The sequence below is a fragment of the Aythya ferina genome, assembly GCF_964211825.1.
Source record: "Aythya ferina genome assembly, chromosome: 7".
NCBI lineage: Eukaryota > Metazoa > Chordata > Aves > Anseriformes > Anatidae > Aythya > Aythya ferina.
Window position 1 is genome coordinate 35,387,923 of NC_140302.1, and position 22,249 is coordinate 35,410,171.

At 42.4% G+C, this 22,249-nt stretch overlaps 1 protein-coding gene across 6 annotated transcripts in view; it reads left to right on the forward strand.

The window, feature by feature from the left end:
• The window catches only part of PTPRE (protein tyrosine phosphatase receptor type E), a 95,620-nt gene that overhangs the window by 48,904 nt on the left and 24,467 nt on the right, over positions 1–22,249 (forward strand). For 5 of the 6 annotated variants that reach the window (XM_084525029.1, XM_084525030.1, XM_084525031.1 and 2 more), the window contains 4 exons: positions 9,132–9,241; positions 16,572–16,674; positions 16,952–17,025; positions 18,452–18,588. In XM_084525029.1, the coding sequence (XP_084381155.1) occupies positions 9,139–9,241; positions 16,572–16,674; positions 16,952–17,025; positions 18,452–18,588 (417 nt within the window). In that variant the 5' untranslated portion in view covers positions 9,132–9,138. Of the gene's footprint in view, positions 1–9,131; positions 9,242–16,571; positions 16,675–16,718; positions 16,873–16,951; positions 17,026–18,451; positions 18,589–22,249 lie in introns of those variants that run through there. The other variant, XM_084525032.1, reaches the window with a different exon arrangement.

Sequence of the window (22,249 nt, forward strand, 5' to 3'; positions counted from 1 at the left end):
TGTGTAGGCACTGGCTGGCGGCTGGAGTGATGCCAGGCAAGGTGAGGGGCAGGTGGGCACAGCAATGGCATCGAGGGTCTGGTGTTTCGGGTTCAGTCTCTGCCTCCTCCCAGCTGGCTGAAGCTGTAGCGTGGTGGACGCTTGGGCTGGCTCAGATCTGGTATTTGGGGTCCAGATTACCTCTGTAACAAGCATCTCTTTGATGAACTGTGCTTGCTGTTTGAGGGAAGGGCTGTGAATTCCAGCTAAGCCAGAAGGAGGAGCACCTGTGACTGTTAAAAGAACCAACTTCTTGTGAAGTTTTTGCTTTCCGACAAAACTTCTGTTTTTGCAGAGCTGAATTTGTTCCCCTCCTTTATCAGCCATACCCTAACGAGATGACTGGGATCGATTTGCCTTAGGTGTCGGTGAACGAAGCGGTCCTTCAGGGGTACCGTGTGTGAATAGATAGTTGAAAAAAGGTCTGCAAGAGCATCTCCTTGGGCCATGGATGCTCAGTGCTGCTCATGAGGCTCCTGCCCTGCCTGGAGCAGGGACCAGGCCACCTGGGCCATCCAGTGCTGGTGCTGTATTGCGGTCTGTGGTGGGGCCAGGACAAACGGCATCCCAAAGGGCTTGGTGTCTCCAACCCAGACCAAGCAGCCTCACGGGGGCCGTGTCTCGGAGCTCGTGGGGGCCAGCAGGCACTGCTCAGACTGGCAGAAGATACCATATGAGCCCACTTTGGGAAGGAGATGAGGGGGAGCTGAAGGTTTCACAGACCAGTCAGCTTACCTTCATTTCCAGGACAAACACCAAAATAATTAAATATCCCTGGAAGCAGTTGGAAAGATGTGCAGGAGGTGACATGGCATGCCCTGTCACATCAGGCGTGTTCCTGTGGCAGTGTGACGTGCCCCATATGGAGCAGCCACAGACGCTGCCCTGAGGTCCTGACCCCATCTCAGAGGATGCTGTCTGGGAAGCAATTTGGGGAAAGATGGATGCGATGAAACCCAGGCCTTTAGAGCAGCAATTAATTGGAAAAACCCTGCCCTGAGGAGTGCAGGTGTGTGGCCTTCACAGTCCCCTGTGTGGTGTTATGTATTGTGTCTGTTAATGGCTTGGCTTGCATGGGAAGTGTTACATTAATGGCATTCAAAGCAGCCTTGAGTAATTAGGGAACCATTGTGGAGAGGACAGCATGCAGATGCAGAGCAGGTGCAGAAGGCTGAAGCAGGAGCAACGAGTGGTACAGGACGAGCTGGGGAAGTGCTGTGCGGGGCCCTGTCTGATCTGTCCCGTGCCACCATGCGTGCAGTGTGCCAACCTCTGAGACTGTGAACGGATCGTGTCCTTTGCATTTGGACTGGTGAGGCCTTCCTGATGCCCTGCGAGCACTTGGGGAAAGATCTGGGCTGGGAGAGGTCAGAGGGATGAGAATCACCAGGGTTTAGAAGAGACTTATTCAAAGAGGCTGAAAGAATTAATTGTTTACTGAAGATATGATCAAAGGGACCTGGGCATCTGCAAGCATTGGAAGCTCAAATGGGAATGATGGGATGGCTCTTCATGGGGTGGGGGGAGCATCCAGACAGCAAAACAAGAGAACCCAGACAAATGGAGGACTGGGACACATTGCTGAGGGGTGCTGAAGAGCATTGCTGGAGGTTTAGAAGCACGCTTCAGACAGACATCACGAGTGGTGTAGGTCCAGCCGAGGTGATCTACCAGAAGAGGGCCCTTCTCACTCAGCTGTGTTATTCAGTGCTTTTACAGCTATCATGGTTATATTTAGAATCTTGCAGTTGTGTGAGCACCTATATAAAAAATGATTCATTTCCTTAATTACATTGAAACCATGGGGCTTTACACTTAGCCTCAGATTGGAGTTATTTTAACTTACTCCTTTGTGATTAAAAACTCAGTTTGTGGGTGTTAATGGGTGCAAATCTTTTTAAAAATGTTACTTGGGGATTTTTAGTTAACATCGATATGAGTTTTTTTTTTATAATGGACGGAACAGCAGGAATTTTATTTGAGGTTTTCAGGGGTATTGAAGCAGTTTTCTGTATATACTAGGTATGAAAGTTTTGAGGTGGTGTCCTTGTGCATTGCACTTGGAACAATAGACATATGGTGTCATTTTTAGGAAGTCATTTGTGGAACCAAGGGTTGGGCTCAGTGATCCTTGTGGGTCCCTTCCAACCCTGGATATTTTGTGGTGCTATAGCTCCTGGTTGTAGCAGTCCAGATCTGAGAGAAAGACATGCTTAATAATACTCATCACAACTAAAAGAAAAAGCATTGCGTCTACAAATATTTTTGTTAGTCATTGGACTAGGTGATCTTGGAGGTCTCTTCCAACCTAAATCATTCTGTGATCATATGGCAAACTATTTTATTAGAACTGTAATTTGCTTGCTGACTTCATCCTGGTTATGTATACTTCATTAAGTGTGGACCTACTTACCTTAGCCCAATCTCAACTCAGTGCTAGCTGATGGAGATTGAGAATGTGCACTTCAGAAAAGCACCTGCTGAGAGAGCTACTGACAGAGCTGATCAGACTACTGCAAAAGCAGTGAAAAGAATTCTTTAAAGTGTATGCAAATCTATGTACCTCTGTGAGAAAGAAAATGCAGTAATTGTCCTAAGCTTTGTTTACTTCAGCATGGAAGCATAGCTTTGAATTTGGAAACAATTCTAATTTCTCTGAAGTTGTCCTTCCTTCACTGTTATTGTCGGCTTGATCTTGTGTACTGTTTTCCTAATTTTGGATTTCTGTAATGTGGAAACTGAGAGTTCTAAGTCTCACCTGTGTAATTTTAAATATGGCATCCCTAAAGCCTTCACAGCCTTTTTATTGCTTCATTGAGAGCCACTGAGCACAGCATGAAAAAGAAGTGTCCCTTCAGATAAGGCATACATTACCTGAATATGAAGAGTTTTCCAAAAATTAAGGCTACAGCCAAAGTTCAATATGTTCCTGGTTTGAAACACTTCTAAAGCAATTATCTTTTTGCTGTGATTTATGGCACATCTCCATAATTGCTTTGATTCTAATCCCAGTAAGTAGCAGCGCCAAAAAGTCAAGCACATAAAATTAAAAAAAAAAAAAAAATGCTATAATACTCCATACAACTGCCTCATGATCCTTGATGCATTTGTAAAGTCTGTTTGATTGAAAAATTTCTCACCATTTTTAATGCGGCAAGTGTCACTTTTTAATGGTGGCATGTCAACCCCACTGCAAACACTGTCATTTAATCCTTCGCGGAGCAGACCTGCTAATGCAGTGCTTAATCTGCTAGTGACAACCGGTGATTTATATTCACTGGAGAGTTCAGCATTACTAATTGAAATGGATTTGAACTACTGCTAGCCATGGTAGGGTTGGAGACTTGCTTGTGATGTTGAGAAAGATAGGTAGGACTGGCTCTACATGGTCAGTGGAATTAAAAAAAAAAAAAAAAAAAAAAAAAAAAAACCTGCAAAAGTATTGATTTTGGTCTTTAATAAGATGTTTATCTTTAAAATGTTTTGTTTTTTTTTTTTTTTTTTTTTTTTTTTTTTTTTTTTTCTAACAGATAACATGTTTTCTCAATGAACTCTTGCAAGCTGTGTTATAGTCCATGAAGGTGGGCACCTACAGATAGTGTTACTACCTACCAAACTAGCCTTTGGCAGAGCAGAAATTTGCATTTCTCAGCTGTCCGCTGTAAATTTTTGCCAGGCACAAACTCTGTGCTACATATGCTGACCTTCCCTCGCCTGAAAGTGAAAACAAATGTAATAGTTTGTCTGTGTGAATTAGGGACGAAGTGACTAAGCGAGTAAGACAGTCTATCAAGCTTCATTATTCCAAATGAAAATTCATTTTATTCGGTTAATTGGTACTTTGCCTCACTCGATCTCTTACATGTAAATGGTTATTCTAATTTGTAGTCTTTAATCTGATTATTTCCATCTCTTTTAAAAGCCCTTTATTGCACGTAGTCTATACACATCGGGAATTATTATTGTCAGACACAATTTTTTGAGCAGTTCTATTAAATTATATAGGATTTTAAATGTTAAGTATTTATCCCTTACATTCTGTTTCTATTCCTGAAGAGGCCAGTAGCAAAATCTGTATTTATATGTCAAAAAAAAATGGAAGTGAGTGTGCTGTAGGCAGTCCCATTTTAAAACAAATAGGTTTTAATGGCAGTATTGCAGTGTTTTTATAACTCACCTCTAAGAAATGGCTGTGCAGCAGCCTGTGCAGCTGATTTTTAGGAATATCTCCTTCGTAGAGTGATCCCTGGCAGAGTTTCTTGCTGGCTGAGCTGCAAGAGATGCACTCGCAAGATCAGCTTGTCTGGCACTTTGAAAAATGAACTCAGTCACAAAGAGCGGAGGTTGGAAAGACAAATTCAAGTCATTCTGAGTAGCTCAGGATACTAATTTTAGGTTCTTACTGCAGTCTTTCATTGTGTTTTTGGCTTCCAGGTGTCATTACAGAAAGAGATAGGACTCTGCTCCATCAGCTCACACAGTTTGCCAGGCTCATCTACACCGCTGCATTGCCCAGATGAGGACCTTTGTGTGTATGACAGATAGATAGTGTGTAGATGTATATATGTATATATTTATATTTTCATACATCTAAAGGCATTTATCTTTTTTCTTTTTTCCCAGTGCACACTGCAGGAGGGCAGCTTGATCAGTTGTTGGAAGTCAGACGTGCCTTTCAGTTTTGAGCTAACCTTTATCCTGAATGCAGACAAACTATCACAAGCTCTTTCCTTATCCTCTGGATTCTAGGATATCCTAATTCTCCGAGCAATAGTGAATTACAGGAATTAAATAAATAAATAAATAAATAAAATACCCAAGGTATTTATTTTTACAAAAGTTCCTAATTTTTAAAGCAGATCAAAACATTCAGCTTTTATCAAACTTCTTGAATTTTTCATTTAGGGCTTCCCACTATCCTATTTCCATGTATTCGCTATTTTTGGTATTATTAAATCCTTAGATATGAGTTATGAAGTAAGTTCTCTCTTCTGTACTCACACTACCCTGACATTAAGTGAGCGCTTCATTTATTCTGCGCTAATTTCTCAAGCGGGATTCCCAGAGTTTCATAAACAGGCATCCCTGCTGGAGAGATGCGCTTCTTTTTTAAGTGATTTTGGAAAACCGCAATCAAATGATTAATTTTAAAAACTGTCAGGTCAGAGGAGGATTTACTTGTGTGGCCAAGACAGAAATTAAGTGTGTCCTAGTGCAGTAATCCCTGCCAACAATGCCATTTCCTCACGTCTGGGGGCTGAGCCATCCACTGTGGCGTGTCCCTGGGCCACCCAAGGACCAGTGGCGATGACAAATGCTGGGCAGGGGCTTTTTTGCATCTTCCACAGATTTCTACACCAGGATTGCATTTGGACGTTACATGCCGTGCCTCCTGGGCAGGATTGGAGCTCGCTGTGCAGTTTCACAGTGACTTTTTTTGGTCGTGCTGTCAGGCTCTCTGCTGGACATGGAAGCATTTTTCTGTAACAATGCAGACTTTTAGAACTGTGATTGTAGCAGCAGGCTCTAACAGGTTTCATCATTTTAAGGCTTTAGTTACAGGAATAGCTAATAACCTCTACTACAAAAAATGGGATTCTGTAGAGTTAAAGCTGAAGTGCCTCAGCTAGTTACCCACAAATATCCATGAAATAAGGACTGGATGTTGTGGGGTACAAGCAGGCAAAATGCACGACATCCTCATGCAGTTCCTGAAGCAGCTGCTGTGGCTTTTTGCAGGCAGGCAGCAGTGGTCTTGCAGAAGGAAGGTGGCCTTGAGCCCTGTGAAAGCTGTGTAATAATGACAGCATGCACCTCACACCTTGCTTTCTTCCTTTCTGATCTTATCAGCAAGAGGCTTCTTTAGTGTACACGGTTGTCCTTTCCTGTTCAGCGGTGCCTTGCTGCCTGCCTGCTCTTTCTGGAGACGAGTTGTTCTATTTTTTATTTTCTTTATCAGATTATCATGACAGTGCACCTCCTTGAGAAAGGAAAGCGTTGCTCTGTCTACAGGGGTTGTTTTTTTTGGTTTCAGAAAATGCTGTAGTATAGGTCCTGTAGTAACTGCATGTGTTTCAGCATGTGAAGCAGATAAATATACATACACAGTAAAATTCACAGTATTTTAATGTATTTTATTCAACTTGCTTACTCCCTATCCACCCCTGTCTGAAGACAAGCACTTGGTGCTTTGCAGAACTTGATCGTACTGAGCTCAGGCTCTTGCATCTGCCCCCAACATTTGCTATAATTTTTCATCCATCCTTTGGCGAGCAAGAATACGAAGCACTTAATCACGGCTTCAGACAAAAATGAGATCCCAGAATTTGCATAAACCTTGTAGGTGCGTTTGTTTCTGATAAATCTGGGGGCATCAAATGTGTAATCAAGCTACACTGTATCACATTGAAGAGACCAGATATGAGATGTTTGGTGCTGTATGTCTGCCTGCAAAACTCTCACAGCAGCAAGGTTGTGAGGCACTTTGCTCCTTACACTTTTCAGCCCTTTGGACATGGCTTGCTTCCAAAATTACACTGACTTCCACTGGGGGTATTCATTCTTCTGAACTGAACAACTCCTGATAACTTCAAGGCTTTTAGTGCAGGTGATTGTCTTATATCTATTGTCTTACATCATACAGATACTGCCTCTTCACCCTATGATGTTATTATAAATATTAACTTCTTACTCACCTCTTACAATGGATAGAGAAGACAGAAAAAAATATATTTGTTTAGCTCACTCCTGGTAGCCTAGTATAAGACTTCACATAATTGATAGCAATATGGTCACTATAGGAACTGCCATAAAAAGCTCTCGGTGGCTCTGATTTCATCCAGTTAGACCTGGCTGAAGCAGTGCCTCGTACATGGGGAGTTTCAGAGCAGGAGGATGGATCCCTCGGCTCGGCTGGGTCGGAGCTGGCAGACCAGGTCTGGTGCAGCAGTCCCACTGAAGCAGTTTGCAATTAGCTGTTATGCGTAATTAGTTACCTAATCCCATGAACGGCCAGGTCAGGATTAACTTGTAAGATATCTGGTCTGCTTACGTTATAAACAGTAATAGAGGGAACTGAGAGAGTAGATCTGTCAAGAAGGAGGCTGGGCTGAAAAGGGGAATTTAGGAAAATAAGGTTTGATGCTAATAACACTTTTTATTATTTTTTCTTTGTTCATTCTTGTAAAGAAGAAAAATCAGCTAGATCCACTGAGCTTCCAAAATATAAGAATGGGAGCAAGAATAAAGAAATCCTATTGTGTGTGCTCCCATGTAAGAAAGCATTATGTGTGTTTTTTTTTTTTTTTTTTTTTTGCTAAAAATATACATTTTGTCTTTTTGTTTTCATGCTATGTTTTCTTGCTTCTGTGTTTTCTGTGTTTTTGCTTGTAAGAGTTTGAAATGTCACATATTTAGATGTAGGGGCAACGTACAGAGGCACAGGCAGTCGCTTCTGGAAGGAGCTACCTTGGCAATTTACCTTGTGATTTCAGTGGGCAGGACGGCTACTTTGCATCTTATGGAGCCTTGAATAAATAAATACATAAATAAATAAATAAGCTTTAATATAAGATTATGCAAAATCGACTTTGTGTCCTTCCTTGAGGCACCTGTGGGCATCCCAGAGCTGCTGGTGGGCTGGGAACAGGAGCCCTGCCCTGCTGGGGCAATCTCCTTCTGAGAACAAGATCAACAAGTTTCAAGTCTCACTGTTCTCTTGTTGTTTTAATTCTTCTTATTTTTACCTTTTTCGTTTATAATCATACGAGATGTTAGTTGAATTTGAAGGTAGGCCTATGCATAGTGAAGAGACTGGGACTGAGGTTTGGGTAACAGGCATGGGCATGGTGAATGGGCAAGAGGCGGTGAAAGCTGCTATTAAGGGAGGTTTTTCATCGTGGTTATTCTCATGTCTACGAGCGTTTGTGTTGGTTGTTTTTTGTTTGGTTTTGGGTGGTTTTTTTTTGGCCTGTTGTTAAGCGCTACTATATAATATCCTGTGTAAATTGTGCTATTAAATATTTATGCTGATAACATCGGGGAGCTTTGTCGTGCTGTAGTGCTGTTGTTACAATTTCAGCCATGGACACAGACCCACCGTCTGGCCATGTTCTGCCACTTGTGAAAGCCAGCATGAGCCCACAGTGCTTGGGTGCAGCGTTTTTGCCAAAGATGACACTTGAAAATCAAACAAGACTGCCTGCTGCCTGGGGCAGCAGCCTGTTGTAATTAACCCGACTATTAGGGACTAGATAAATGCTCAGAAAAAGTAACAAGATTATTATTTTTTTTCCATTATAAATATGTACCTCAGTTTTGAGGGACCGGAGTACTTCTGGAGCAGGTTGTCTGCCTCCAGCCGCCAACTCACCCTGCTCCTGCAGCAAGCTCCTGAATTTCTCCACAGTCCCCAAAGCAGCAGCCCATTTTCATCACCTTGATTCTAAGTTTTTCTACATTGGAAATTATTTTCTGTTCCCACAAAATATGAAATGTTCTGTATTTAGGAGGTTCTGATGCCATATTTTAGAGCTTGATAGTTACGGCACATGTGTTCTCCAAAAAATACATCATGGTGCTCTGCGTGCATGTGTTTGGGGAATGAAGGTAACATAAGAAAACATAGAAAGATAGCTCACAGCCCCAAAAGGTGTGATACCTGCAATGAGGACAGCATCCACCAAACATCCATGCCCAATTTCTGCCCTGTTTACTCTCATGATGCCAGTTACTGGTACTTCTGTATTTTGGAAATGATTTCCAGATTCCTTGCCTCCATGTCCTCAGCTGCCGTGTGTTGCTGACACAGAACAGCTTTTCTGCCCCAATTTCTGTAATCATCTTTGAATGATGGCTGAATGCTGTCTTCCTGTTCTTGCACTTAAGACATTTGTAATGAATTCTTAATGCCGACAAGTTGCATTTCCTTCCCCTTTGCATCAACAAAGAAAGTTAAGTGAGCAGGCAACAAGTTTTAAAACTTCCCTTGCGTAAAGTAAGCATTGCTTTTTCTTTAATTTTGTTCTGAAGAGCGGAAAAAGGTAATAGTAATTTGACCCAAAAATTTATCTTACGCTTTTCTTGTCTTTCAGATCCAGGATGGAACATCCCTGTTCGTTCCTGCTACTCTGTGTTAGCTTTCTGTTCGTGCAGTCTTTACCACCGAATGGAACTGAATTACCCAAACCCACCACAACGACAAGTAAGGCCATCATTTAATTGGCAGGGGTGGGAATAGGGAGGGAAAAGGACTTCAGGTGAGGTCCCTGCAGTGACATCCTGAATATTTCTCCATAATGTTCTAATCTTGCCTGATGACATCTGTGTTTGACCTCTCTTTTATTGGTGTTGTAACTTTACTTTCTCTTTCCCACGTGTGGGAAATACACAACTTGCACACTGATATTTTGAAATAGAGGCAGAGTTGCTTAAACAGCAGAGAGAACAGCAGGAGGAACTACAATATTTATGTTGTCTTTTCAGTGATGTGAGCTATCTAAGGCAGAGCTGGAGGTGGATAATAGTGCAGGTATACTGCCTCAGGTGAGGTCAGGTGAAAAATAAAACATTTTTTTTTCGAAGACCAGAGATCAATCTTCTACTCTCTGATCCACCACGGCGTCTCCTATTTCTCCTCATTTCCTTCTTTCTTTGACGTTTCTTCCTCTTGCTTCGGGACCTCCAGTAACTGGCTTAACACAGCACAGTCCTGTAGAGGGGCTAGTTCAAGTCTGTTTTGTTTTGTTCTGTTTTGTTTTGTTTTATTTATTAAAGACCATTGATTCTGCTATTATGTTCTATGACTGGATGGCAAATCTGAGCTGCACGTTGTCCTTATCCTTCATAAACCTAGCTAGGTGTCTTCAAATGCCTATGCGGCTGCTGCTGGGTGTTGGCAGTTTGACAGTGCATATTTATTGGTTTAGGCAGTGGCTGTGCATGGCACTGTGCTCACCTCGGAGATGGATTTTGGAATGAATAGCTTCTATGTGGCCTTGGCTGAAGGATAACAAAGCTGATTGTGTTCCATATGAACACTCTGCTAAAATCTCAGTAACTTTTCAGGTTGCTGTTGTTGTCATCCAGTCTTTATAGAAGGGTGTGTTTTTGCTGTTTTCTTTTTCTTTTTAATCTGCCTGTGAACTTCACACCCCTATGGATGGAAAGCCAAGCAAGAGTCACTTGCCAAGTGCAGCTGCTGGCAGTGCCCATGGCCTGGCGGGTCTGCGTGGGGGCTGAGCTCCTGATCCGTGACAGCACGGCCTTTTCTCATCCAGCTGCAAGGGACAAAGCCAGTAGCAGGGCTGGCTTTGGTTGTTTGTTTTTTTGTGGTGTTAATGCCACTTGACATTCAGTCAAGCAGCATTGGAAATAAATTTTGTTGTTCGCACTTCAGAGCTGGTTCTTCAGGTTGTCAAAAAACTCACGTGGCACCAGCGGGTTTTGGATCCTACGTTCATCGTTTTGGTCTGTATTTGTAGCAACTCAGGTCTTAGGCATTTGTGTTCAGCAAGGTGTAAGACTTCAGGGCAGCAGAGGTCCAGCGGTGTGCTGCTTTCTCTTGTTTTGCTTAGGTCTTTCAAATTAAGTAAAACGTTAATATAAATAAAAATGAAGCTATGTACAAGATACTAATAAATAGCTCTGTTGAAATACTGTCAAATAGTTGTCTTTGCCCTGCCTCTTGTATAGCACCTGCAGCTTTAGAAAAACAAGTTATTTATATTTGTCTGAATATGTAATATATATTTGTATGAATATGGGAATTGAGAAGTAAGCTTGTTAGCTGTTTCAATACCTAGAACATTTTAATAAAATTATTTAAAACAAAAAAGGACTTCCCCATAGATGCTGTTCACCTTAATTCAAAATTGTGTTGAATACGAGCATGATAATGTGGGTAAGAGTAATCTTATCTTCCATATTTTGATTAAATCTTAATTTCAGTGAGACGAGTTAGAAATTATTAGTACAACTAAACTTTTTTTTTTTTATTTAGAAATATCAAAGCCTTTGTTACTTTGCTGTGAGACGCAAAGAAGAGTTCTGTCTGATAAACAAAACATGCACACTGAAAACAGATTGCTGTATAGAGGGTTCCAAGATAATAGGATTATCTAATACTTTTAATAGCTACTGAGCTAATACAATATTTTTAAAAAATATTAAAGATTTCTGATTAAAGTATGAAGAAATTTCTGTTTAAAAGAGTATGGAAATAACTGAGAAGAGTTGTCATTTTGCATGCAGATTTGATGAATGATCCAAAAAGATAGGATGTTTTTGAGTATTACTCAATTTTTCAGCACTGCTGCCATTTTGCTTCCTGCAGGAGTACCATGAAATTGCTACCATGAAATTCCCATTTAATACAATCAGAATACTCTGGGTTTTATTGTACCGCCATTTACTGGAGAAATTGTACTGTGACTTACTCAGTATTCAACTGCATTAAATATAAAGCAGTATTTATTTATTTGTATTTGCCTAAATTTGTTTATTTGGATTTGCACATACGTTTCAGGTAGATAAAACTTTATGCTATCAAATACATATAACAAACTGTTTAGAGATGATGCTGGTCCATTTAATTCAAATATTTTCTGGTTACTTAAATATTTATTAGTTATCCAGGGTTAATCATAGCTAGGATCCTTTTATTTCTTCTTGTTTTGTTTTGTTTTACACTAGTTATGTCATTTAAATGTCAAAGCAGCCTGGGAGCTGCAGTAGTAAAACTCTTAAATTTAAATGTTTGGAAAGGACTTCAGCAGTGTTTACTGCCCGAATCTTTCATGGTATTCATGCCCCTCTTTACACTTTCCACTACCAATGTATTAAGATGCAGAGACGATGACTTTATCAGATGAGTGGGAGCACCTGAGCGGGGTGCCCAGCCCCAGGTCCCGGTGGGTTTGAAGCTCTCCAGGAGGAGCCCCCAGCCCCTCTCTGGGCAGCCTGGGCCAGGGCTGCAGCACCCGCCCAGCACAGACGTGCTGCTGGGGGCCAGGGGCAGCCCCTGGGGCTCCAGCTTGGGGCTGAGACCTCTGGGCCTGGCCCTGGGTGCTGCTGAAAGGAGCCTGGGTCCGTCCTCTTAGGTATATAGGACAGGTATATATGGACATTGATGGGATCCCGCAAGCCTCCTTAAGTACAGCATATCCATTGGTCTTCCGGATGGCAAATGCCAGCATGATTCTTTCATTTGCTGCTGAAGAACATGAGGAGAAAAGTGGGCTTTGGATGCTGGTTTGTTTCCCCCACCTTTCTGTTTCCTTTAGTCTTTCTTCAGGATTTTTTTTATTATTTTTTTTTACTTTGGGTATGTTTTTTATGCCTATCAAAGCCTGGTTATTGACTGTCTGTCTGCTTCCTCTCTGCAAGTAGCTGCTGTGAAGCACAGCAACTCACTGCTACGGGGTTTTATCATCCAAAAGTAGCTTGAGGGGGCTCAGGCTAGACTTGGGGCATCCCCGCTGTGTGGGGCACTTGTCCTGCACTGCCTCGCAGCACGAGTTCAGCCGAGCCTGCAGGAGGCAGCACAGCTCTGGGGAAACTGAGGCAGGAGGCGAGCTCTCCATGCAGCGAGTTAGCTTTAAGGTTTTTCAGAGCCTGTAAAGCCCATGGTAATTGCACGAGGCTTGATTATGGTAAATCAATCACTGTTAAACCTGCTGAGAGGCAAACTGAAGTTAAGCACTTGCAAAAGCTTTTATGGCAGCAACAAAATATTTTGCTACTCACAGAGTCCTGAGATTTCAGAACTGCCCGTGTCCATGAAAAGTGCTAAGGCCTGCCCAAAGTATGTCTCTTGGGTCTATCTTCAGCACAGAATTAGTCCAAAGGACAGCACGAAGACAGCCTGTGCCACACATGCATCTGCAGTGCGAGTAGCATCCCCAGTACCTGCAGCTCAGCAGTGGTGTGAAAGGGTTTCTGTGCCAGGGCTGCACGCTTTGGGGAGCTTGGCTGCTCCCTGCAGTTACTCTTGGTGAATTTGGAAAGAGTTATCTGCCCTCTGGGGCTTGTGAGGAGCATTGGAAGGCCACAATTAACAGTGAAGAAGCTTGATTGCTCTTTGAAACATGAGCAGATTTAGTGGTGTAAGTGAGGGATCAATGTAAAAGATACTCAGCACTCCCATGAGGTAGATCGTTTGGTCTGACATCTCCCCTAAGTTATGGCATGAAGTCTTGCATGGCCGCCAGGCAAGCTGGGTGCAACATCTGATGCAAGCTGAGCTGAAATCTTCAGCAGAGACGTGGCCAAGAGCTTCTCCATCCATCCTTCATCTGACAGGAGCGCTGCCTACATACTGGCGTTGCTGTCATTTGCATTAATGGGCCACTGTACTGTCCCAGTCCTACATGTAAAGGAAGTGATCCAGGGATGAAGAGGAGCAAACCTGTGGAGGGAGTATGGTAGGGGGACAGCAGGACACGCGCTGTTGTGTAGATGCTGCCGTTAGTTCCCTTTTTTGTTGCGGTTGCTTTTGTTTTTAACGCTAGCACACTGAAACTAGGAACATCCTAACCCTGGAGGAAATGGTGATGCATTTCCAGAAAAAGCCTTAAAGACAACTGGGACAGCAGTGCAGGGAATAAAGCAGGGAAGGACCCATGAGTCAGACTCGGTGGGTGGCAGGGGAAGCACGAGGGGTTGTCACCATCCTTCTGGTGACAACACTCATCCTTTGCCAAGTTCAAAGTCCCTATTTCATTGTAGTTCTGAAATGTACCCTCCAGACAATTGTTTCCATGTAGCTGTGAACAGAAAACCATGCGGTTTGGGGCCACTGCTCTCTTTGTGTTGGAGCAGCAGGAAATTTTTCCCAGCATGGCTGTGGTACAGAAGATGCTTTAGAAGACATCTGCCTTTTCTGCATGTACTTACTCATGTTTCAGCTGTCAACTTTGGAAGCAGCAGTGATTAAAGAAATACTTCACATCTCTGTTTCAGTCTCCCAGTAAAATCCGACTTAATACATAGTGAGTTATCTTGGCCAAAGATCTTTCCATCTGTGAACCTGCAATGGCCTAAGCCTTGTCACAGCTTTCTGTTGCAGTTTTTTGGTTGTGTTTATAAAATCACCAGTGCAGACACTGAAGAAAACACAGGTAATAAATGCAACTCTTTAAAAACATGCGATGCCTTACATGCTGGCTCTGCAGAGGTGAGGCCACTGATGTGCCACTGCAAGGCTTCAGAAATAGATGTGCCCACAAATGAGGAAGGAAGAGCCACTCATGGGTTTTGACCTCATCTCCTTGTAGGGAGAGAGGAAAGATCTTGATGCAGAGAATTGCACCAGGCATTGCAGGGCTGCCCTGTGCTGAAAGAAACGTGGGCAGTCCTCTGGCAGGAGGCTGCACTGCTCCAGGGTTGCACTGGAAGAAGTTTGTTGCCCTTGTTCATGAATCACTTTTCCAAAGTCCCCTTAAAAATAGGGTGTGAGATGTGTCAGCTCTTTGGAAAAGTAGAGACAGGGGCTTTTGTGTTGTGTAATGGACTGCGGGAAGTTTTAATTCCCCCGTGACTCAGAATTTTTGCTGTCATTTTGTCTTAGGCATCTTGAAACAGAACCGATTATAAGAACTACCAAAACCCCCAAATCCTGGAGGATCTGAAATATTCAGTCTCAAATTTCCAAACTACAGAAGTGGGCTAAAGCGGTTCATTTTGCCTGTGAAAGGCAAATACATACTTCTTGTTTCTTTATTTGCCAGATCATTGTTTCTATAGAGAGTTCAGTATTGCGAAGTGCTACACAGAAATTGTTAGGCTGCTTCTGCCTGATGTGATTCCATCCAGACATTTCCTACAATAGTGATTTTCTGAAAGCTTGTCAAGTGCTGGTTTCTGATTACGATTTTGTCATGCCTGTCACTTTTGTCTTCATATACCACTGAAATGTCAAATTTCGTGCATTTTATTGCCTTGCCTTTCTTCGTGCTATTATGTTGACTGAGGTAGCTTCTCTCCTTGTCTGCCCTGTGGATATGCCTATAAAGGAGGTTTTATTCCAGGCCCTAATATGCTACTTGCAAAACCTCACATTTCTTCTCTCCAAATTTTATTTTTCCCCTCTTTGTGGAGTTTCTTTTTAACAGTGTTAATCAAGCTTGCCTCCTGCTCTCTCACCCGTGACTTAAATATGACTAGGCTCATTTGTTTTGAAGCGGTGATTACCCACGACGTGGAAAAATATCGTTTGATACAGGGCTGGTGTTGTTAGGAGGACCACTTTGTAGTTTTAGGTAATTATTGTAATCTTGTGATTGAATGATATTTTATGTCATGGCTTGTGGCCTATTCAGAAAGTGTTTGCTGCAAGTAAAATGAAAGAGTTTAGGTAAGTGTGAATGCAAGAGGTGTTAGAATTACTGCTGCCTCTCTCCACATTCAAAGACCACTGTAGAAATTGTGAGGAACTCATTAAGAATGTGTTAATACAGTTTGAAAAGAAAGCTACCAGCAACCAAAACTGCCTTCTTTTTGGTGGAGCATATGTTGGTAAGAAGGTTGACAAAAAGAGCACATGAGGAAGGCTTCTGTATGGATGGAGAAGTGGGGGTCCCAAGACCCATACTGGCAGATACCACGAGCAAGGGTTGCTACTGCAGGGATCTCATCTGGCTGTGACCAAGGAGAGCTCTGTCCACCTGCACAAGTTTTGGGCAATAATTCCTGACCCCATCTGCCCACCCCGATGCCGAAACTTGGGTTTACGAGCCTGGTCGGAAGGAAAAACAGGCAGCAAGGCTGTATTTTGCTTGCTGAAGACTAAGGCCAAGAGTTTTGTTTGCTTAAACAAAACATGCTCTTTTTTTGTGTGTTTTTAATGTGTTATATATTGTTCAGTAGCATTAAAAGGTTACAGAAAGCACATTGAAACTGAAATGTGAAGTGCCACATACATTGAAAAAAAAGCACTTAACAGAAGGGGTGAGACTTGCAGTTCATACTGGATATAACATAGATTTGTTTTTATCTCCATTCTGAGCATGTATAAAAATCCCTGCCTGTATTTGCATACATCGTGGCTTGTCACATTGGATAAGTTGCATGTGTTTTAAACAGACACCATGCCTTTGGAGTAGATAAAGTCTAAGGAAAGGGTGGCACTCCTGGATGATTTCTGGCTTGTTGAGAAGCAGCTGCTGCACGCAAGGATACTTGCACATGGAAACGTGTAGAATGGGCTTCAAATGTAGTTCAGGACCTTGCAGCACTTAAACTTATTTTAATTACAAGTAAATTTGTTTCTAACCAGTCATCCCCAAAATATACGTGACACTGTCAGCAACAGATAGAGAGTGCTCTGTGCGTGTGTGCCTTTGGGGGGAAAAAAAGAAAAAGCTTTTAATTTCAGCTTTGCATATATTAAATAAATTTTGTGATGCTTTTTAGTAAGTGCAAGCAGATCGTTGCGTAGAACCAACGATTTCTGATATCCCGGGCTGGTCCTGCCTGTGCTGGATGAGGCAGTCTGCATCTGTACTGCTTCACGTTGACTGTCTTTCATTTTGCAGACTCTACAGAGGAGAACAATTTACACAGGGACCTGCTGACTTCCATGCTGATCCTGCTGCTGGTGTTCATCATCTTCATTCTGTTGGCTGGCTATTTTTTCAGGTACGTCTGTGTGGAGCTCTGCGTGCAGAACTAGTTCAGTCTTGTTCTGATATGATCTAATGAGGAAACGAAAGCGTGCGTGCGCATGGTGCGGCAGGAGCCTCCATCACAGCGCAGGGCAGGGAGCCGTGGTGCTAGCGGCTCTCGCCGTAGCAGTCGCGGGAAGATGAACAGAAACAGCTTCTCCAGGCTTACATGGTTGGTAAAGGCTGATTTGGGAAAATGCATGTTACCTTTAAACGTAGTTTCTCAGATTAACGCGGCGTGTGTGTTTAAGGTTCAGAAGACATCGGAAAGCTGTTGTGAACTCTGGTGACAAAAAGATGCCAAATGGGATCTTGGAAGAACAAGGTAAGGAGAGATTTGCTTTCCTTGTCTGTGTGAATTGTGTGTGTGTGCACACACTGTCGTTCATCAGGAATTCAATTATTCAAGCATTAATTATGCTTGCCTCTTATTTTATAATGTAAATTCTAAGATTATTAATAAAGAGAAAATAGTAAAAACAAAAACATCAGAAGAGGTCCATACGCATCTATTCCTCTATCTCTATCTATCTCTATCTATCTATCTATCAATCTATCTGTATCTATTTATCTTAACTTCCAGGCGTTGGTTTTAAATAACTTTCATTTTATGTTGTGATGCAGCAAATACTTCTTAGTAAATGTTGTTCAGGTTCTTTAGAAATGTTTTATTAGGATGCTGACTGAGATTCAAGTTTCTGGCACTGTGATCATTATATTAAGAGAAAGGATTGCAATATTTTGTCTTAAAAGACAAAATAAAATAAATAAAATAAAAAGCCCTTAACTCTTTGTGAAAGTAGCAGGTTGTTCCTGCACATAAACAGGCAAGCAAGGGGATGAGATAGGGATGTGTTGTAAGCCAGCTGGACTAAAACAAAGTACTCCCAGGAATTGGTAAATGTTTTCCCCTGGCTTTTTTGAACGTGCTGCTTTTATTTCCTTGAGCAGGGAGCCCCCAGGGCTGGTGGCTCGGTGGGGCTCAGGAAGTTCAAACAGTACATGTGGAGGAGCCATTAGTTTCTTGCTTATAAATTTTGTGGCCATAACAAAGAGGAAAATGTAATGAAATGGAACAGTTACAGTGGTTCTTTTTGACAAATCCACAATGCTACATATGAACTGAAGACTTGGTTAAAGTACTGTGGAAGAAAACATCAAGAAAATCAGGCTTCTAAATACACCCCGGGTGCTTCCTGTTCAGTCCCGGCGGTTGTGCACAAGCCCTGCTGAACCTGCTCTGGAGTTTCTCTGTGCCTGTCCATCAGTGGTTCCTGCACTCAATGGGAGGGTTTAGTTTCGAAGCCTGGCTGCTGGAAGTCATGCTCGTCTGCCAGGCTACAGGTGCCTTATGTGTGAAGTAATCCAGTCGTATCTCCTGCGGATAAATACCAAAAATTGTCCCTCCAGTCCCTGCTGTGCTACAGAGTGGCTCTCGGTTGCTGTCTGTTCCTCAGCAGAAGGGGAACCTTCTTCTTTCCTAAACAAAACTTGGTCGCACTGTAATCTGGTACAGAAACCATTGATTTTACCAGTAGTGGTTCTAATTGAGCTGAGTGTGTCTTGAAGAAGTCACTTGGCCTGTGGCTTTGGTTTCTTATTTCATTTAAAATCAGCTTTATCACTGATTTAAGTCTCTTTTGAGGAGTATGTTTTGACATCCTCCAACATAGTAATTAATTTGCAATTTGAATTAATTTATTGGTGTGCTCTGAACAGGGCTTTAACATTTATTTTCCTTGAACTGACAGAACAGCAAAGGGTGATGCTGCTCAGCAGGTCTCCTTCGGGCCCAAAGAAGTATTTCCCTATTCCAGTAGAAAATCTTGAAGAGGAAATAAGGATCCGATCAGCAGATGAAGGGAAACTGTTCCGGGAGGAGTTCAATGTAAGTCATCAGATTTGGGGTGAACAGCTGCATAGTGAAAAATAGGGAGCAAATCAAAATGTCTGCAAATGTTAACAATTTGTTAAAAAATGTGTGTGTGATGCTGGTATCTCAGAACCTTAGCACATGTTGTGTGAGTGTGCTGGTACAGTTTGTCCTCCTTTAACACTTTTTAATTTTGTCTGGGTCAGTTTTGAGGCCAAAATGCTGTTTTTATTACATTGCTTGGGGCATTTGAAGAGGGGGATGTTCTGCTTCAGCATTCCTGTCCCAGGCATTACCCCTCTGCACACCTGCTCGCACTGCCCTGTGGCAAAATCTGAAAGGTTAACTGAAAGGTTAGCATTTAAAGAAGGTCTGTGGTAGAGAGGAAAGTGGAATAAGAATCTCGTTAACTTTGATTTTCTTGTTGGTAGGGGGAAGCAATTATTACGAGTGCCTCACCTCTATGGGAAGTACTTAGGGTAAAAGAGTGTGGCCTGTAATATTGCCCTAATGAGTTTTGGGATTTTTTTGGTGATTTGACCTTTTGCTCGCTGTTATCCTCCCATCACTTCCCTTTTCGTAGGTCGTGGTGCCCTAGTAGATACGTTTCCATGAAGTATCTCAGCTGTGAGGGTTTCTCTGAAGCGTTGCCTTAGCCAGAAAGGAGATTCTGTTTTCCCCACATAACCCAAACAGCTGCGTGTGGTTGTGAGAATGAGTTGTAACCAGAGCTTGTGGTGAGCTGCTGCAGACCGGTGTCCATGGTGAAACATGGCACTGCCAGCCAGCCCTCGCATGCCTATTTCATGAGCCTTTACCAAACTTTCATTATTTCTCTTCACTTGCCTTAGCAGCAGAAGCAAGTTGCACAGAGCAGTAGATTAAATGTCAAATACAGAGTTGTCAAAGCCAATGCATGCATTAATTAGACAGCCTGTTATGTTACTTTCTTAATTGGTAGCATATTTATATCTGCAATTTGTTTGATGGTATATTTAAAAGGTATAATTTCTTTGCCTTGCAAGAGACACAGCATTGTGGAGATATTTATCTAACTCGACAAAATGAATGTGAAAACTAATTTGTCAAGATGCACAGTTGTGGATTTTGACTCTCCTGATTAATATGTTCCACAGTCAGGAGTGAAACAAGCAATCTATTTTTATTTTAAAACCTGCTCTGCTTGGATCGTTTTCTGCATCGTGCTGTGAGCGGGTGAGCTTCTGTCTGCACACAAGCTCCAAGTCTGAAAACCGTGGTCCAATACCTGTAAATGAACAGGCACGTGTAGAGCAGGCTTGTAAGTGACTGTGGGTGATGGTACATAACGTCTGCTTGATGGGTTTTGTGCTGTTTTTTTCCCCGTTATATTGCCTGTGGCTGCTTGCGGACTTGTATGTGCTGCTTGCTCAAGCCTGAGAGGGGAAGGAAAGGTGAAAATTGAACTTTAGTTATCAATATTATGACATAAAACAGGAAAATGGATAAACAGAACTCTGCTGTTGCAATGTGAGAAAGAAAATGGTTGAGAAATCGAGACCCGCCGGCATGGGATGCCTACGTGCCAGCCCCTCTTTCAGAGGCCCGAATTCAGCTCCCGCCAGGCACCAGGCCATGGCAGCTCCAGCCCAGCAGGCTGGCCACAGGATTACCTCACCGGGCCTATATAATGTCCCAGGAGACACATACAAGGTCTCTTCCTTGAGAATTTGAAATGGATTTGGGCTGATTTTGATGTTTTGGCACTCCTGCGAGCCAGCAGCGGCTGCGCATTTGCACCGCCCAGAGGAGTTAGGCCCCGAGGGATTTTTCTAGTGGAAGTAAAAAAGCAAGCACTGGTAGGCAAGCAGTGCACAGCAGATAGAAAGGATTTTTGAGGACAGTTCTGTTAGATTTATTGTGTTCTTCAGTGCTTTTGATTTTACCCTTAAAGCCTAAACTACCCTAAATTGCACAGTTGCACTTGTACACTGAAATAGCAGTCTCCTACCCTCGGTATCTTCATTTTATTAATTTTATTTGATTCCTGTGTATACATAGGGCACTAGGAAGCGTGTTTTCTTTCTTCACAGCAAAACAAACAAACAAAACAAAACAAATAATTCCTTCCTGTATTGGTCCCTCAAATAAGTCTTACCTCTATTTATTATCCATAACACAAAATGAGCTGGCTGTTTGTTGAAGTGTATGATGGCTAGGTCATTGCCTCAATCTTCGGATTAAAGTCTGAAAACCTTCCTAAGAATTTGCCTTTGAAGTTTTAATTTTGATTTAAGATGTCCCTGTGGTTCATGCAGTGAAAAAAAAATGAGAAAATGTGCTGATGCTTGGATAGGTCATACCGCTCTGTCACTTTGCAGAGCTTTTTAGGGTTCCTGTGAAGTGGGAGCAGATAAGATTGCAGTGACCCCGTACCCACTGGGCAGACAACCCAGTGCCACCAAGACTCATCATCTCCTCATGACACATAGGAGGATGGAGAGGACATGATCAAGTGCATCTTTGTTGACTCCCATCCTCCCCTCTGGAGATGGTTGGGTTGGGTTGTGAAGCCCATTGAAATGGGCTGTGTCCTTGCATGGGGTCCAAAGCACTCCTTAGGCAGCGTGGTGCGACGTTAGGAAGTGTCCACGGAGGTGTTGTGGCCTTGCAGAAGTAAGGAGCAGGGACTGGAAAGATTATTGTGGAGTAGTAATTATTTTTCATGCATTTTTCACATAAACATGCAGGACTAACATGACGTTTCATTGGGAATTTTTTTGGCTATCTTCAGAATGAGTGCTAATTATTTACTGTTATGCAAAACATAAATTCAATTTCTGTTTCTTAAAATTGTAAATGTTCTTTGATTAGTTTTAATTAGCAAAAGCATGGGTTTCAATTGAATAAGGAATTAGGCAGTTTACTAGAAGTAGCTTTCTTTTTTAACTGGTAGCTCTTTTTTCTTTCTTTTTTTTTTTTTTTCTTTTTTTTAGCCTTCTTTCTCTTACATTCACAAGTTTAGGTGGTATAAAGAAAAAAAAAAAAAAAAAAACAGAAATGCAAGTTGCTGTTCTTTCTGTGTTGGTGAGGTCCTCCCTCCTTTCCTTCCTCCCTCTTTCTATGCTATGTAACCCTGACAACACTGATTTCTGTTTGTAAGGGGAAAGTCCAAACAGTGCTTTATGACAGACAAGCAGGGACAGTTGCTTTAAGCTAATTCTTAAAATACAGTCATTTCCCAATTTTCCCTTCCCCTAAGTGATTCAGAGTAGGCTGAGCAGATTTGGGGGAAGTGGAGGAGGTAGAAAGGGGTGGGAGAAGGAGGTTCTGCACTCCCAAACTGCTGGGATTTTACCTCACTGTGATCCAACACACCCTAGCATTGTTTGAGGAGATAAACATACCAAACCTGATGGACCTCCATGCTCCTTTACACTGTTTGTCATGAGCAGGGCATCTCAAAGCACAGGGAACATGAGTCTCATGCTGTGTTTCTGGATGAGCAGCATTCCTTGCTTTTTCCGTGGGCCTTTTCCATAGCAGCCATATCTCTCCAGCTTTCAGGGAAGCCCCCGTGACTTCTTGGTGATGGTATTCCGTCAGCATTGACTGTGGAGATGGAGTGTTACCACCTCTGGCACCTCCTTCTTTTTATCTTCACCATCTTCCTCTCCATTTTTCGTTTCTGCTTTTC